Source organism: Rhynchophorus ferrugineus, unplaced genomic scaffold (assembly GCF_030347505.1).
Source record: "Rhynchophorus ferrugineus isolate W39M unplaced genomic scaffold, kcgeb_rfMv2 rfM6, whole genome shotgun sequence".
Classification (NCBI taxonomy): domain Eukaryota; kingdom Metazoa; phylum Arthropoda; class Insecta; order Coleoptera; family Curculionidae; genus Rhynchophorus; species Rhynchophorus ferrugineus.
The window spans coordinates 19,298,329-19,315,651 of NW_027472585.1; the positions used below are offsets into that span (position 1 = coordinate 19,298,329).

At 31.4% G+C, this 17,323-nt stretch overlaps 3 protein-coding genes across 5 annotated transcripts; all 3 read right to left on the reverse strand.

Moving 5' to 3' along the window:
• Nucleotides 1–907: 907 nt before the first annotated feature.
• On the reverse strand, nt 908–5,925 carry LOC143198424 (uncharacterized). 2 transcript variants are annotated; one of them, XM_076407620.1, is made up of 6 exons: nt 5,730–5,925; nt 5,581–5,671; nt 5,431–5,527; nt 5,311–5,368; nt 1,239–1,397; nt 908–1,182 (listed from the first exon to the last, which is right to left on the reverse strand). In XM_076407620.1, the coding sequence occupies exons 1-6, from the start codon at nt 5,870–5,872 to the stop codon at nt 966–968; spliced, it is 765 nt and encodes a 254-aa protein (XP_076263735.1). In that variant the 5' UTR covers nt 5,873–5,925; the 3' UTR covers nt 908–965. The 2 variants fall into 2 exon arrangements, with proteins under 2 accessions (XP_076263735.1, XP_076263736.1); XM_076407621.1 differs by lacking the exons at nt 908–1,182; nt 1,239–1,397 and adding an exon at nt 3,748–3,864.
• A 3,927-nt stretch (nt 5,926–9,852) lies between these two features.
• LOC143198421 (opsin, ultraviolet-sensitive) lies at nt 9,853–15,881 on the reverse strand. 2 transcript variants are annotated; one of them, XM_076407612.1, is made up of 7 exons: nt 15,736–15,881; nt 15,495–15,686; nt 15,265–15,443; nt 12,306–12,473; nt 12,069–12,241; nt 11,746–12,005; nt 9,853–10,093 (listed from the first exon to the last, which is right to left on the reverse strand). In XM_076407612.1, exons 1-7 carry the CDS (start codon nt 15,777–15,779, stop codon nt 9,982–9,984), a joined length of 1,128 nt encoding a protein of 375 aa, XP_076263727.1. In that variant the 5' UTR covers nt 15,780–15,881; the 3' UTR covers nt 9,853–9,981. The 2 variants fall into 2 exon arrangements, with proteins under 2 accessions (XP_076263727.1, XP_076263728.1); XM_076407613.1 differs by having other exon boundaries at nt 15,741–15,804.
• Nucleotides 15,882–16,003: 122 nt separating this feature from the next.
• On the reverse strand, nt 16,004–16,961 carry LOC143198426 (transmembrane protein 70 homolog, mitochondrial). Its single transcript, XM_076407624.1, has 3 exons — nt 16,603–16,961; nt 16,310–16,552; nt 16,004–16,256 (listed from the first exon to the last, which is right to left on the reverse strand). Exons 1-3 carry the CDS (start codon nt 16,831–16,833, stop codon nt 16,068–16,070), a joined length of 663 nt encoding a protein of 220 aa, XP_076263739.1. The 5' UTR covers nt 16,834–16,961; the 3' UTR covers nt 16,004–16,067.
• Nucleotides 16,962–17,323: the final 362 nt, after the last annotated feature.

Genomic DNA, 17,323 nt, shown 5'->3' on the forward strand with positions numbered 1-17,323 from the left:
AACTTCAGCAGATTCCACATTATTTTTCAATGTTGCCACTTAGAAGCGATCAAGAAGTAGCATAGAATGAACTATGGCAGTCATTTTAGTTTTAACTTAGCACTGGCTCTAATGTCTTGTTTATAATTTATTTCTTCTTATACTCTTATACTTATATATATATTATTATACTGTTATATTTTTTATAAATAGTAGGCAGCGATAGATAAATCAATGATTGATTTAAACACTGATTAAATTTTTTCTTTCAAAATTATTTTTAATTTAAATATTTCTATAAAACGGTCTTCATATAACATTTTTGTTATAGGAGATGAAAATTGTCTCTAAAAATTTTAATTTGGAATTCTAGGGAAATTTTAGGTTAATTAGATTAATTTGTAATTTCAATTTTAAAAGAACTGGCAACGTCGCCAGTCAAATTCATGCACATGTCTGGAACATGTCTGTCTGCTTCAAGAACTATACTTTCGCAGTTCGTAGCAGTTAATCGCAGTAGAAAAAATATTTCGCACTGGCAACAGCGCATACCCGTCTACTATAAGAAGTCAACAATAAGTTCAAGTGTTGTGTTTATATTAATAAGAAAGTATTAGACATAGATTACATTAGACCACATTTTGCTTTAAAATTAAATTCAGTAGAGAAACACCTATTTGATGCGCCAAAAACAATGACAAAAAAGGTAAATTAAAATTTAAGCTAACCTAAAAATTATAAGTTCTGAATTCTGAACATTACCTGATTTTCTATGAAGTAAAACAACCAAATATTCTCTTTTTCACTCAGATTCACAAAAGACATTTCTACCATTTTATAGCACATGTACTGGATATCCAGTAAGCCCTGCCTCAGTAGCGGGTTTAGTATGAACATGTTCTCAGCCAGACTCTTCTGAGCCGTGATAAACTTATGATAAATTATGTTCTTCCTCCATACGTAAAATCCCTTAAATCGCCCGCGCATTAATTAAATGGAAATATAATTCCAGCAACCGTCATTACTTTCCACAGCCTAAAGTTTTTGAAGATCTTGATTTGCATTAATCTCTTGTACATTTTATATTCGGCCTCCCATTTGTCCAGCGAGGTGAAAATAACTTCGCTGCCGATATGCTGTAGCACACCCTTCGCACTCATAGTGAAAAAATTTAATTTATCGACATCTTTATACGTGACTATCCTAAAAGGCGAAAGTCTGCATTAAATCTCTTATCAAGGTAGGCAGTGATCAACTACTTTAACATATAAGGATTGAATAACTCAGAACTTTTTGGTACCGCATACGTCATGTAGATAAACGATCCGTCGGTGGATTTTCTCATCTTCTCTATACACTCTTCCTGATCTGCCACATCTGATAGTTTGGTGGATATAAGTTTTTGTCTTTTTAACTTGCTAAAATAAAAAATATATAAAATCATAATGTAGTTCTTCCAATATACCAACATCAACGCACATCGTATAGTCCATTCTATGACATACTAAACGTTGCAATGTTGCCGCATCATGTTTAAGTGAGTTTTATTCATTATGGCTTTGACATAATGAATTAATATATATATATATATATACATATATATATATATATATATATATATATATATATATATATATTACGTTGTTTATGATTCTGACTATCTAATGACTTCAGCATTTTCAATCAGAGTAATTATAAGCAACGCTTTAAAAATTTATTAAAACAAGCAAAACGTCAGAATAATGTTTGCTGGTTTATAACCTATAATTATTATCACTAATGTTTTGAAGAATTTTGCAGACATTTGGCAACCAGGCGGATTCTGTAGGTTGATTCGGTTATATGTTCGAACATATCAGGCAGTATTATGTCTCTTTTTAACTAGAATACAATGAGAAAGAAATACACTGTCTGATTTCAGAAACGAATTTACAAACTGCCATGGGAAATACATTCGACATCGTAATGACGTGAGTTCACTATTATTTTGAATAGACTAAAAAATATGTTGCCAAAAGTAGTTCGTAAAATTGTAAAATTCATATATGTAAAATGTATAAAAATAATCATTATTTTTTAACTATTTCAGCGGAAACTATTTGAAAAGTACCCACAGAATACTCAAGGATATTCTGTGAGGCTCTTTGAGGGATATAAAACATTCCTTCATACATTATAAGGAAACATAAGATTTAAATTGTGTAAAGATAAGTCATAAACAGGTCTAATGAAGCTTCCAGCCATTGATTTTAGAGGATTACAATTTTGCAAAGCAGATAACAAAAGTCAAGGAAGATTGAAAATTTCAAAATTTAACAGTGGGGGGTCACTCAAGGCAAGATGATAATAAAGATAGCTTAAGCAACGTTACAGTAACATTTGATTAGGTTTTTTTAGTCAGAATATTTATTAATAATTCATTGCAGATATATGTTTCATCGTGCTTGAAACAGGAACTGGTTTTATTCCAGACGCAGAGTTAGCGTTTTCCTGAAATTCCAAAGGCGACTACCATGGAGAGAAAAGAAGTATAATTTGGTTTTGTTCTGGTTTAAGAAATAGCTCATACAGAACCAGGTGGAGCCATCAGTTTTTGTTATGGACAATACCATAGGATTATACCATAGTACACTCATGGAAAAGACCCAATAGAAATTAAGTTTTGGAGAAACCACGCTATTTTAAATTGTTACTCGGTAAGTATAAATTAAATTGCATTTTATGTAATTTACTTTTTTAGAAATAGGCCTGAAAAAAGATACATGGTAGATCAGAAGGCTGAATAATGTGGCCACAGAGTACTATGTCTTGGGATGGGATGTGGAAAAGAATTATTATAATAAACATGCAGGTCGAGAATGACATGCAAGCAAGAACTGGCTGGATATGTGGAACCTTTCATTTGGATGAACTCACTCAGACATTGTGAAAAAGAAATTGACAAATGATAGCAATAGTATTACATAGTTTGGACAAGTGCTAGATATTATGGAAATTAGCAGCTTAGTTATTAATTTGAATAGCGACTCAAAAAGTGGCAGTGACTGAATGACATTTTTCGGATATGAGATTATGATCTAATATTGACAATGGGAATAACTAAAAATTAATATATAGGATAACTGTGTGATTGATCAGTTGTGTGTAATATGAGCATTTGGTTAAAATGTTTGAGGAGAGAAGGAATACTTGTTGAAGGAACTGTTTTGCAGATATAGCAAATGTACTAGGGAGAATGTAGTGGTTAAATCTAGTTTTATCAAGAAAAATGTAGATATATAGTAACAGAATAAACTAAGGAGAAATACAGTGATATTAAAATGATCTGGTAAGAAACCATTGCCACGAAGGAAACAAGGACTAAACGTAAAAGGTAAATATTCTCTATAATGAAAATAAAATACATTACTTGGATATAGAATGGTTACATAGGTGGATCAGGCCTTCAGGGGGATACCCACTACATTAAAAAACGCTTTTAAAACTCTACCTCATAGTTGAGTGTAGAAAAGAGTTCAGTATACTATTATTTAAATCAATTACATTTGATAACATTATTTTTGTTCCATTATTTTATTTCTGTATTTAGATTATCAGTTATATGTTAAAGCTAATATGAACTAAAACTGGGTTTGATGCGGCAACATTGCAACGTTTTGACACCATTAATTTACATGACGTTAGTTACCTATTTTATTGAATGGACTATATGTGGTAGTTGTTTTATTGAAAGGACTATCAATTAAAATTTATTTTATTAAGACAGTAGTATAGAGTAATATATAGAGTGTTAACTTAATACAAATAATTTCAGAATTGTTTTGCGTGGTCTCATCAGGAAGGGGCTGAGAACGTTATTTCGCTGAATTTCATTGGTTAGTCTATCTGTAAAGGAAATACTTTATTAGGAAAGCATTTCATTGGTCGATGAATTCATACGCATCACGTGATCAACATCGTCACATTGTACTGACCAACTAAAGTTGAAATAAAACCCAAATGTAGTTTTTCAAAATCATTTATTAAAATAAAATTCTACATAAATACAAATATTATAAAATATTAAAAAGCTAAAATATAAATATATAATGAATATATATAATGTATAAATAAAAAACAATGAAATATAAATATATAAATACAAAATAATTAAACGAGAATATAAAAAGGCTGCAATCTAATTGGATACATAAGATATCTCACGGCAAATATAATCAAAATTGTTTTTGTGTTTTTCCCATTTCAAATTTCTTTAGTGCTATCAAATTAAATAAGATGTATTAAAGTTTCCATCTTTTTGTTCCCTCATACTGAAAGCAGAGCAGCACAGCTGAAAGTCTATGTCTCTTAACATTTTACTGTTGTGGAAATTGTGGAACGGATAATTAAAACGGTTAAATTGTATGATATACAACAGCAACAGAAAAAATCGAAGAGTTAAAGAGACATCTTAAGGGTCTATTAACAATATAATAAAACAATCATGAGATAATCTCTTGTCTATAATATCAAGCTCATCTTGTAGGTTTACAAATTGTATTATTGTATTTTGTATTAATGTACTTTTTAAACATCCTTGTTGAAAAGGTTATCTTGGTTAAGGAGCCTTAAGCTAAAATATTAATTATAAGTATCTTAACCAATATACATTTGTTTCAAGTAAATGAACCCCTTCAAAATAATTAAGTTTTTAACTGATAGCACTTTATAAACAATTTTTTAAAGGGTAACGAAAATTTTTCATGTAGTATAATCACATTTACCTTCAATGTAATTTTATCATTTCCTCATTTGGGCACATTTTGGTTTTCAAGTTTCAAGGGTAATATTTTCATGTTTTGTTCTGTTGCATTATGCTGTAAGTAATAATCTATATGAATACAAATGCTTTATATAAATAATTGTATACGCACCAGATAAAAGCAACGCTAAGTAACTCACACGCACATATCCTCAATCTAGCTAACTTGGATTGTTTATTCCAAAGAATACTACCTCTGGTTTTTCATTTCCGCACATACACTGGATACACAACACTTTTGAGAATGAAGATACATTATAATCAAATAATAGTGATTATATTTAAGACATATAAATGCAGATTTTACTTTATCAGACACACAAAAATGGCGTCGTAAACAAACCGAAACAATCAATCCCGTTATAGAAATGAGCCAATAAAAAAGTGGCCTCAAAGCCATCATTGAACGGACCACGCAAAACATTTCGTCGGTTTCGCCTATTTAAGTTAAACCTGTATATATAATCTATGGTAAAACCTCTATATATACTCTATGGACAGTCATTATGGACAAACGTCAACTGTCATACCTATATTTCTGAGTTCCCTGGAAGGTGACGTTAGTGGTGGTGCTTAAGATGTCACTATCTGAATGCAACGATAAAACATTAAACAATATCCAAATGTAAACTGAACATAAAATAATTTACCTCGCTTTGATAGAATCGGAACACTTAATTTCGAAGGAATTGGAGGTAGTTTCCTGCGTTTGCTCAACAAATCTTCTTGTCTTTTTTTAAAACCAGTCTAAAAAGTTTATAGATTTATTATACTAATATTTTGTGTCTGTATATAGTTACCAATGGTTCGGGAAGCTCTTTTTTGTACTCTATTTTCTCTAGTAATCTTTTGTGAGGTGTATAAAAGGGCACGTGATCATCCGTTTTCACTCTGAAAAAAATCTTCTTCATTTTGATAACTGTTAGTGTTATTAAACAGTTATTATTACCCCATTGCTTGTTTTGGTGGGCGGCACAATAATCCTCCGGCAATCATCTCTCTGATATTTCCTTTCAAGCTCTCCCTGGACCTCAGCGAACCCGAAGAACTATCTCCACCAGCGTTAAGATTAAAGTCTTTATCGCGATCCATATTAATTAAAATATATAAATCTCTTTTTTAATCAAACGTATATGACAGGACAACATTCGATAACACCTGATGCCATTTCGCTATATAGATTTATTAATACCATGGTTACGAGTTTATCTATTGATTCGATAGGACCATGAAGTATATTATATACTTTGGGTATGTTTCCTCCATTCTGACGTATATCATACAATTAACCATTTAATTATCCGTTCCACAATTTTCACAATAACATTGTAAAAATAATTAAAACTTGCCTCAATACATTTTTATGTTGAACAAGTAAATAAAATATTAACAGACACAAACTTTCATCTGTGCTGCTCTGCTTTCAGTATGAGGGAACAAAAAGATAGAAACTTTAAAACATCTTATTTAAATTGATAGCATTAAAGACATTTTTGTAGTACAATTTGTCCTTTGCTTTAAAATAGGCCTCAGTTTCATGCTCATTCGACGGAAATGTCTTCCCAGCGAGCATTCTTTTGAGATCTGAGAACAGTAAATAGTCGCTGGGGGCCAGATCTGGAGAATATAGTAGATGAGGAAGCAATTCGAAGTCCAATTCATGGATTTTTGACACGGTGCAATGTCTTGGTGAAGCAGCACTTTCTTTTTCTTCAAATCCGTCCGTTTTTCGGCGATTTCGTCCTTCAAACGGTCCAATAACGCTATGTAATAATCGCTGTTGATGGCCCTTCTTTTTTCAAGGTAGTTAATGAAAATTATTCCATGTTCATCCCAAAATTCACACATCGTAACCTTGCCAGCTGTTGTTGCCACCAGAGTGTTGCATTTTCCCACGCTTTGGAGCGGGTTCATCGTGTGCAGTCTACTAGGATGATTGTCGATTGGACTTCGGAGTGAAATCATGGAGCCATGTTTCATTCATTGTCACATATCGACGCAAAAACTCGGGTTTGATCATGCTTGATCATCTTCAAACACTGCTCCGAATCATCAACTCGTCTGTGTTTTTAACCAAAAGTGAGCTTGCGCGGCACCCACTTTGCACAGAGCTTTCTCATACTCAAATATTCGTGAATGATATGATGTACACGTTCAGTTGATACCTTTAGAGGAATTTTTTTAATGTTTCGTCGGTAACCACCTTTTTTGGGCGTCCACTGCGTTCATCGTCTTCGGTGCTAATTTCACCACATCTAAACTTAGCATACCAATCCTTGATAGTTGATTTTCCTGGGGCAGTGTCCGGAAGCTCGGCATCAAACCAAGTTTTTGCTTCAACTGTACTGTACTGTACTTTCTTCCCTTCAAAAAATAATATTTTATCAACACGCGAAATTCCTTTTTATAATTTTTTTTACAATAACAAAAGTTGCTTCGCTCAAAATACTATAATTCACAAACTAAATGATCCGATAGCTGTCAAATTTATACACGTATTTTTTGAGGGTTAGAGCTAACTAAAAAACGTATGAATTTAATTCTAATAGCGCCATCTCTGTGTCAAGCCGGGGACTTTCGACCTATTATTCATATAGAATTCTATTTTAATAAATTGTTTTTAAAAATTACGTTTGACTTTTATTTCAAGTTTAATTGGTCAGTAAAATGTGACGTCAGAGATTGATCACGTGATACGTATGAAATCCTCAGCCAAAGAAAGGCTTTCCTCATAAAAAATTTTCTTTACAGGTCCATATAATGGTATTTTAAACTAACCGATGAAATACAGCGAAATGACGTTCTCAACGTCTTCCGGCTGAGGGCCATGCAAAACAATTTGAAATTATATGTATTAAGTTAACACTCTATATCTAAATTTGTGACGTCAAAATGTCGCAATGTTGCCGCATCAACTCTTGAATTTTAGTTCAGTTTGGCCTTGATATACAACAAAATTCTCGTTTATATAAAATAATGAAACAAAAATGTTATCACATATATATAGTTTATTTTGAGTACATAGTAGTACATCTAATGCATGAAATTAAGAACACAGGTATAATAGTTTATGGGTTAGAGTAAATAATTTGGTGTACGTTTGACAACCGGACGACTTCGACAGGCGAGTTCGGTTTCACGTTCGAACTTATCAGACAGCGTTATCTCTCTTTTTTAACTAGAATAAAATAAGAAAGAAAATATTGTCCGATTCTGAAAGAATTTACAAATTGCGACAGGCAATACATTAAACATCTTGGAAAAAAACTTGGAATAGACTATATATTACTCTATGGATAGTACTTTCTACAATATTAAAACGTGATTTAGTTGCTTTTATTATTTTTGTTGGTTTTTAATTTTACTACAAATTGAGAATGTTATTCGGTTATTTCTATTTTGTTTATTGACGCCGCTTGTTTTCTCAATTATACTGGAGCTTTAGAGTGTGTCAAATTATGGTTATTATTTTATTAATTGATCCATAACTTATTGCTCAGAACACAAATAAAGGGAGTAGCCACTAACCAAGTATAGTTTAAAATTCTGTCAAATAATGTTACTGTTACTAACGAAATATAAATTATATAAATATAAAGAAACATCTCATTTAAATGAAGCTTTGCGTGTTTATGGCTTGGTGAAATATAATGGATAAAAAGGTGAGCTGCGCAGTGTTACCTGAAGAGACGCTTGAGCAGTCGATGGTTGCACGTCTGGGCTGAACGATGGTCAGCAACTGAATTATCTAAACTACCCTTCAATGATATCCCAGATCAACGTCTCGGGGTTGCCAGATCTTCGTTATCGTTTACTAGATGTCACCACTGGCATCCCACACGTCTTCAACATCTGGGATAATATTTTCTGGGTGTTTTATAGGCTGTTATTCTAAGATGTAAAATTCGACATACCTCAATGTCGCTACAAAGCAAAATAAAGTGATGACAAATAATCCATTTAAAAAATTAGAATTCTTTACATAACAATTAAAAAGTGAATGCAAAAACAAATTAAGAAGGCATCAAAAACGAATTAAAGGCTCAGGACAGGAATAATGGCAAAACTTTCTAAAACCTTACCGATGTTTTACGTAGATATGGTACAGAACAATAGCAACAAAACGATTTATGACATAAAACATTTAGTAGACTGTCGTATAAAAGCCGAACTCTCGAATAAAAATAATAGTATCTTTCAATGCACAAACTGTCAGTAGCTTGGTCATACTAAACGTTTCCGCAGTAGGCAACCTAGATCTGTGAAGTATGCTGGCAAACATCAAACAAATCAATCCCGAAAGTAACTTAATAGCGTAGCAAAAAAAGGATGTACCAAAGTTTCAGCCACATAAAGTTGTCTGACAAAGTTTAAAACTTTGCAAAGCCATCTGTTTTTGAAAAAAAAATTAAAGAAGAAACAAAAAACTTGAAGAAACCGCCATGTTATTTATCGGCTAAAATTATATAAGACGCTAAAAGATCTAGTTATAAACAAATCCAAATAAAAACAAAGGAAACTGTAACCAACGAGTAACCATACTCGGCATGATAAAATTGCTCGGTGATTTTCAGATCGAAATGCGACACAATACCAGTCAGTTAGCAAAAAGAGTAGAAAAATTGGAAAAATTCGGAACATCCTAAAACAAGATAAAGAAAAACAAAAAGGAGCAATTCGTTCTTAAGAATTTTAACATGGAACGTAAATGAGCTAAATCAACAAGTCTGGGAACTAAAACTATTTCTGACAACAAATCGCAAGACGTAGCTCTTAGGGATGCAAAAAAATATCGATAAATCGAAATTTTCTGAAACAGTATAGTTATTTTTGGCCGATATTTTTCGATAATTTTTCAGAATAAATTAAATACAAATTTTAATAAACCTTTAAAATCGGTACTTAATTTTAAATTTGATCAAAAATATCACTTGATTGGTTGATCAAAAATATCACTGTTCTTTAAGGTAAGTACTTAATTAAAAATATATTGCTTTGAATTGAAGATATAATACATTTGTTTTTATTTTGTTTAGTGAATGGAGAAAAAATGTTTGAAATGAAATTAAACGTCATTCTGATTGAATATATTTGCTTCTAAAAAAAATAAACTAAACAATAATAAATCATAATTTCTACGACGAATATCGTAAACCTAACATTGCGTAGTTGTTGTAGAGTTGATTCCTCGATAGGGTAATTTAAGCTGGAGCCGTTGAAGGAGTTGTAGTCTGTTGGGAGGTCACTGATTGGGAGTCACTGATTTCCTTCTCTTTGATAGCCAACCACGGCATCCTCTTCTGCAGTTCCAATCTGTTGAAATAGATTTTAGATTTGTTTAAGAATGATATATAATGCACCATCTGTCGGTTTGATTTCAAATTACGCGTTATTTTGAATATTGACATTACCATTCTTGACATTGGCAGTTACGGTAGTGTCAAACCTTGAATAGAGAGAATAAAACAGTAGAATACAGATATATAGAAGTGAAACTTATAAGGAATTATCAAGTCCCACTTTTAAGCTTTTCGGAATCCCCGTTACGCGGCCAAATGTAAATGAAAAATGCAATAGCTATATGTGTGTATCTCTCTCGTTTGGCTTCGTTATTAATAATTTTAACCTAAGCAGTTAACGGCCATTTTTGGGTGATATAATTTGTGGTGTTTATTTGCCACATATTTTTCAGTATGTGTTTTCATATATATTTAACAATTATTTTAGATTATTCTGTGTATTTTAGTTTATTAGTGCAATAGAAAGAAAACCTTAATGGGATCTTTTTATGATCTCCTATGTGGGTCCAGGAAAGTTTGTAATTATTTTAAAGATGAAGACTAGACCAAAATGTGGAAAGCCATGGCTGAAACAAGATGTAATTCCTACTTGTAATTTAAACAATAATTATTTTGTTATGATTTATTGCATTGAAATAATTAAATAGTATTTATTGACAGATCCTTTACCTTTACTATAAGGCAAGGAAAATATGCCCCCAAAGGCAATATTACAATCACAGAAGTTTTAAGCTATTGAGGTTGAGCCTTCAACCTGTGACAGATATATAGGAGATTCTTCTACCCCAATAATACCCAGAAGTAAGTATATAATAAGAAACTTATGTTTATTATCAGATAATGGAGGTCCTAAACTGGATATTACATTTATATGTTCCTTTACAGATTATTTACGGATAACTCAGCCTATCTTATCAGCTTCGTTTCAGGTTGGATGAAAAAACAATGACTTTATCCTTATTGACATGCAGTGGCAGAAGATATAAGCTGTTATCGAAGATATTCTGCTTGCCTTCTAAAAGAACATTAATACAGATGCTGAATAAGGTTCGTTTTTGCTGCTGGAGTACCTCTAATTTTGGTTAGTGGTTCAGTTCAGAAACTTGAACGAATAGACAGAACTACAGTTGTCATATTTGATGAAATATACCTCAATTTAGGTAGGTTGTTACTTTAGTTGATTTTAAAAGATAAAACAACAGAACTATTAATAGTTATATCATCTTATTTTAATGTTTGTTTTAAATATTAGAGAAAAGATAAGATCAGTGCATTGGTTTTGAGTAATCTCTGTGATTACGTCAATGTCTTTTATGGTCAAGGAAAATTAATGTAATTTTAATATTTCAATAAAATATGTTCAAATAGATTTTTTATATATAAATAATTTATATAGAAATAGATTTTCCTGTTCAAATTTTTGAAATCCCCGCTAAATATTTTTAAATATCCCGCCGTGCCTAACTGTTATAGGGCGCATGCGCAAGCGCCCTCACACGGGGATTCCGAGCGTAACTTAGAACCAATTTTTACATGGGACATGCGCTTCTAAGTCTCTCTATTCTATGTTTTAGGAGGTAGATCCGACCGTAATTAGCCATAAGTACCGAAATACTTGTATTATCGAAAACAAACCAAACATTTTAGTTTTTAAAAGTGTTAAACCTGAATTTTGGATGACTGATGGCGTATATGTAGGGATCAATGCAAGCCACCAGTTTACAATTCAAAGCAGGTATCATCGACACCCCGGGAGTAAGTAGGGTTTGGTCTCCAAAGGCACCAATCAAGGCCAGAACGGCATATGGAGTCCAGGAGGCCACGAAGAGAAAGCAGATCGTTATCGCCGCTTTGGCTATTCGCAATTCGGCGGATTCCGAGTTCTGTTGATTGGCTCGAAGCGATTCTACATTCATTTTCTTTGCCTGTGCGTATTAATAATTTGTAAACATTCATCAAAATCAATGGTAACATGATATAAAACTTACTTGTTCGCGAAGTGCCTTTTCGTGACTGAAAACCTTACTAACAATCTGACTATAAAAGTAGATGATCATCAACATAGGCATCACATAGGAGAAAGTGAATATTGTACCAACGAACAGTCGATTGTCAAATGTTCTGGTGAGATAATCAAATGTACAGGCGGTTAAAAATCCCTCTAAAATATCGATTTATGAGAATTATTTAACCAAATCATTAGTTAACATTTTTGTGGTATCTACCTGGCACGTATCTACCCCAAACTTCAGTAAGTGGCAGCGCCAACCATGGGATAATGTAACACCAAATAAATATGATTATTATCAAGGCCTTGGTCCTGGTGATTTTACCATCGAAAGGTTTTGTAATTGTCGTGTATCTGTCATAAGCTATAGCAGCGTTTGTAGTAGCTTCAATAATTCAACAATTACGTTTACAAAATACAACAATAAGCTGTTTAGTAAGTTTTGTCTTCAATTAGAGATGGAATTAGAATTAATTGGAAAAAATAAATACCTCCCAAAAAAGTAATTATGTAATTTAACGAAAATATATGCTATTAACAAAAAGTAATATAATATTTATCATTCATAGTTGGATTCATAGAGTAAATATAGAGGTTTAACTTAAATAGGCAAAATCGAGGAAATGTTTTGTGTGGTCCATTCAATGGCGGCTCTGAGACCACTTTTTTGATTGGTTCATTTGAATTGGCCTACGAAGGCATTTGATTGGTTCATTTCTATAACGCCATTGTTTGTTCCAGTTTGTTTACGACGACATTTTTGTGTGTCTAATATAAACTACGATTCGCATTCTTGTGCCTTAAATATAATCGCTATTATTCGATTTTAATGTATCTTCATTCTCAAAAGTGTTGTGTATCCAGTGTTCGTGCAGAAATAACAATCGGACGTAGTTTTCTTAGCAAGATTAAGGATTTGTGTGACTTAGCATTGCTTTTACCTGGTACGTATACAATTATGTATATAAAGCATTTGTGTTCATATATATTATTATTTACAGCAATATAACAGAAGAAATTATGAACATATTACCCACACTCTAAATCCAAAATGTGTCCAAATGAGTCCAAATGGTAAAATTAGATTGAAGGTAAATGTAATTATACTACATGAAAAGTTTTTGTTAATCTTTAAAAAGTTGTTTATAAAGTGCCATCAATTTAAAACTTAATTATTTTGAAGGGGTTTATTTACTTAAAACAAATGTATATTGGTCAAGATACTTATAATTAATATTTCGGTTTAAGGCTCCTTAACCGAGATAACTTTTTCAACAAGGTGAGCTTGATTTTATAAATAAGACATTATCATGCTTGTTTTATTATATTGTTAATAGATGCCTAAGCTGTCTTCTTAACTCCTCGATTTTACCATAATAAGAGCACAGCAGTAATTTTGAAATATATCTGGTTTAATTTTTTCTTGATGTTCTTTAGAGTATTACTTTTTGGTATGTTTTCTCCATTCTGACGTATATCGTATGATTTAACTGTTTTAATTATCCATTCCATAATTTTCGGAATAACATTGTAAAAATAATAATAACTTGCCTCAATACATTTTTGTGTTGAACAAGTAGGTAAAATATTAACAGACTTTCAGCTGTGCAGCTTTGCTTTCAGAATGAGTGAACAATAAGATAGAAATTTTAATACATCTTATTTGAATTGATAGCACTAAAAATATATAAAAAAGGGAAAGAGCTATAGACAATTTTGATTATATTTGCTATGAGATATGTTATGTTTTCAAATAAATTTCAGGCAATTTTTATATCCACATTTAATTATTTTTTATTTATATACATTATATATCTATAAATTCTTATATTTTAGCCTTTTGATACTATATAATATTTCTATTTGTACGGAATTCTATATTAATAAATGCTTTTGAAAAATTACATTTTGGTTTTATTTAAAATTTAATTGCTCAGTAGAATGTGACGTCAGAGGTTAGTCACGTGATAGGTATGAAATCGTCGACCAATGAAATGCTCCCCTTATAAAATATTTTCATTACAGGTGCCTGTAGTGGTAATTTAATTAACCAATGAAATTCAGCGAAATGACGTTCTCAGCGCCTTTCTGCTCAGACCACGCAAAACAATTCTGAAATTATTTGTATTAACACTCTATATATTACACTATGGTTGGATTTAAATAATTATTTTAAAAAACAGCAAGCAAAGTGTAAACAAGACAATAATAATCCAAGAGCTAGCAACGTTTCTGAGAGAGAATTTCAGGTAAGCGCATTGTATCTGTGCAGGTAAAAATACTCAATTTTTAAATTAATTCAAAAAGTGGATAATTTCTTTAATGACTTTTGATAGGCTTAACATCGATATATATCAATATTTTTAGCCCATATTTTTTTGACCAATATTTTTCGATATTTCTTCAAAAAAAAAAGGTACATTTCTTTAACATTATTAAAAAATGTAATTTCTGTACTTAATTGTAAGGATTTATTAAAAATATCCATGTATATTGTAAAAAATATCGATATATTTTTTTCTCCAATATATCGATAAATCGACATTTTTTTTAATATCGAAATGAATACATAGATATTTTTTAAAAATATCGATAAAATATTTTTCTAGCTGACCGACACCCCTACTGACACAGCACTCTTTCAACATACCGATATTATTTTCAGGGCTTAATCAGTGTTAAATAATATATAAAAAAAATTTATAAATAAAAATATCGTCTAGCAAATTATACACAATTATAAAAATGTCTGGCAGTGAATTAAATATTTTTGTGAAGCCTATCAAAAATCACTAAAATAAATTATCCATTCTTAATTAATTTAGAAAATGAGTATTTTTACCTGTACAGATACGATGCGTACTGGTAAACTCAACTCCTGCCGCCAGTCAGATGGACCGGTTGCTGACCGAGAAAGTGAAGGAAATCAGATGTCAAAAGATTAACTTACCTGAAATTCTTGTTTTATCTACATTGCTAGCTCCCGTGCTATAAATTCGTCCAACCACGAGTCATTATTTATCTCGGATTCTAGTAACTGTTATATTTTTTTTAATAACAAATAATCTAGGATGTTTATGCTGAAGGAAACGCGATAACTATTAGAAATTGAGATAATAGAGCCTGAACGACAAAACTTATTGAACAGCTTAATATTCCTGCATTTAAGGATTTACCAGCACCAATTCCTGAGATTGTTCCCATTCCCGCGAATATCTGACAACCGAGATGGCCAGTAGCGAAACCGTAATGCATCGAATTGTAAAGAAACACCGGAGCCTTCAACATCATCACGAAATCACAGAAGGCCAGGTTTACTACGAACATATTGGACGCCGTTCGCAATGGTTTCGATCTAGAAAAATACGGTTACTCTTGATCGGGAAACAAACGATTCCATACTCACGTGGTGAAAATCCATAGCACCAGGCCGTTGCCAATGATGGCTGCGATGAAGAAGAATGCGTACACCATTCCTAACAGAAGATGCAAACTTTTGTCGGGTTCCGGATAACTCAGCCAATGTTCCGGGATGTGAACTAAATCCTGCGGGTTTAAGTTCCATCCCAGAGTGTGCTGGATCTTTGCGTCAAAAACTCTAACAAAATGTTTTCACTTGTTTGCGAGAAATGAATAGAGTTTATTACCTTGCCTGGGGATAAGGCCCTTTGGTCCAGTTATAAAAATCCATGTTAACACATTTTTTGTTACTTTTAACTAACTGGCACTAGACAGCGTCCCTACCATTATACTTTATACCCCTAGTTCTAATCTAATTAATCAAAAGGATATCAGATTTATTTAATTTGATTTAAAGATTAATCACATCCATGTAACTTTTATACAGTGATTTGAATTTAATCCAATTTTCACATATAATGCTGTATTCTTTAAAAAAATTGATGAAATAAAAACTTATTGGAAACAAATATCTATATTTTTATAAATTATAGAAACAAATTACTATTTACAAAAACTCTCATTTTTTTTCTTCGGAATTTTCGTATAACTTGAAATCTATTGGTTTATCGTAACCCATTATTCTCCTATAGTGTTCTGGTTCTTCAAACGTTCTTGGGTCCATAAATAAAGGTTTACCTTTTATATGCATTGATGTGAACATTCCGGGAACATCTGGAACCTTGACATCATCTACCTTAAATTCAGTCTAAAAAATATTATTTTAGTTCTGAAGTAAGTGTTACAAATACATTCCTCTACCTTTTCTGTTATACAGAAAAAGTTTACTGTTTTTGCTATATAAGTATCTTTGACCTCATCATAATTTAACTGGGTGACATATTTTTTTGTAATAAAATGTAACAATATAGGTGTAACAAATGTAAAGAAGCCTATGAAGGTATATCCAGCAATTATTATTGGTAAACTTCCTGTTGAAACAACTGATTTATACAAGAGGGGTTGTCCAACAATTCCAATTATACTACTTGACAGGGAAAATAACTAAAATAATGTTTATAGAATATTATATCAAAAAATCATATCATTCTCACCTTTACGGCTTTTATGTGTGGTGTTAGAGGCCCATTATATATTTCTATAGGGCCTTGTGTTTGTTTCTTTGCATTTGCTTCATGCGAGGCATATTTTTGCTGTACTATATAGGTAGTATTAATTTTTTTGAATAAACATCTAGATATATTTTTATTTACAGTCACCAAATATAAGAGATTCGTCGATCGAAATATGTTGTAACAAGGAGAAATACAGGATTTTAAAGACATAACTTAAATTGCATAAAGCTAACAAATGTCTGACATAACCCCTAAAAATGTCGATATAACTGAACTATTGAAATTATTTATTTGCGTATCTCTTAATTTTATAAATATATATTTCAACTCTGTTCTTTATGTAGTATTTCAATCAATGTTAGCTGTACGTTATAAAAAAACTAGAAATGTATTAATTAATCCGTCGATATAACTCATTATTATATACCTTGGTAGTAATGTTGGGAAACATCGAATTAATAAATTAATAATTTTTAAGGAACTTATTGGTTTTTATTTTTATAATTACTAATTTTTGTCGTCTTATTAACATCGTGGATTATAGGAATTCTATCTATTTTTAATAATCATTTATGGGTGTTATTAATTGATTGATTACTGCTAATTGATTACTGATAATTTACCTAAACTATACAAGAATAATAATAAATTATATAAAACGAAAGAAAGTTTACTAAAAGATGCAGTGGTAGTTATTAGA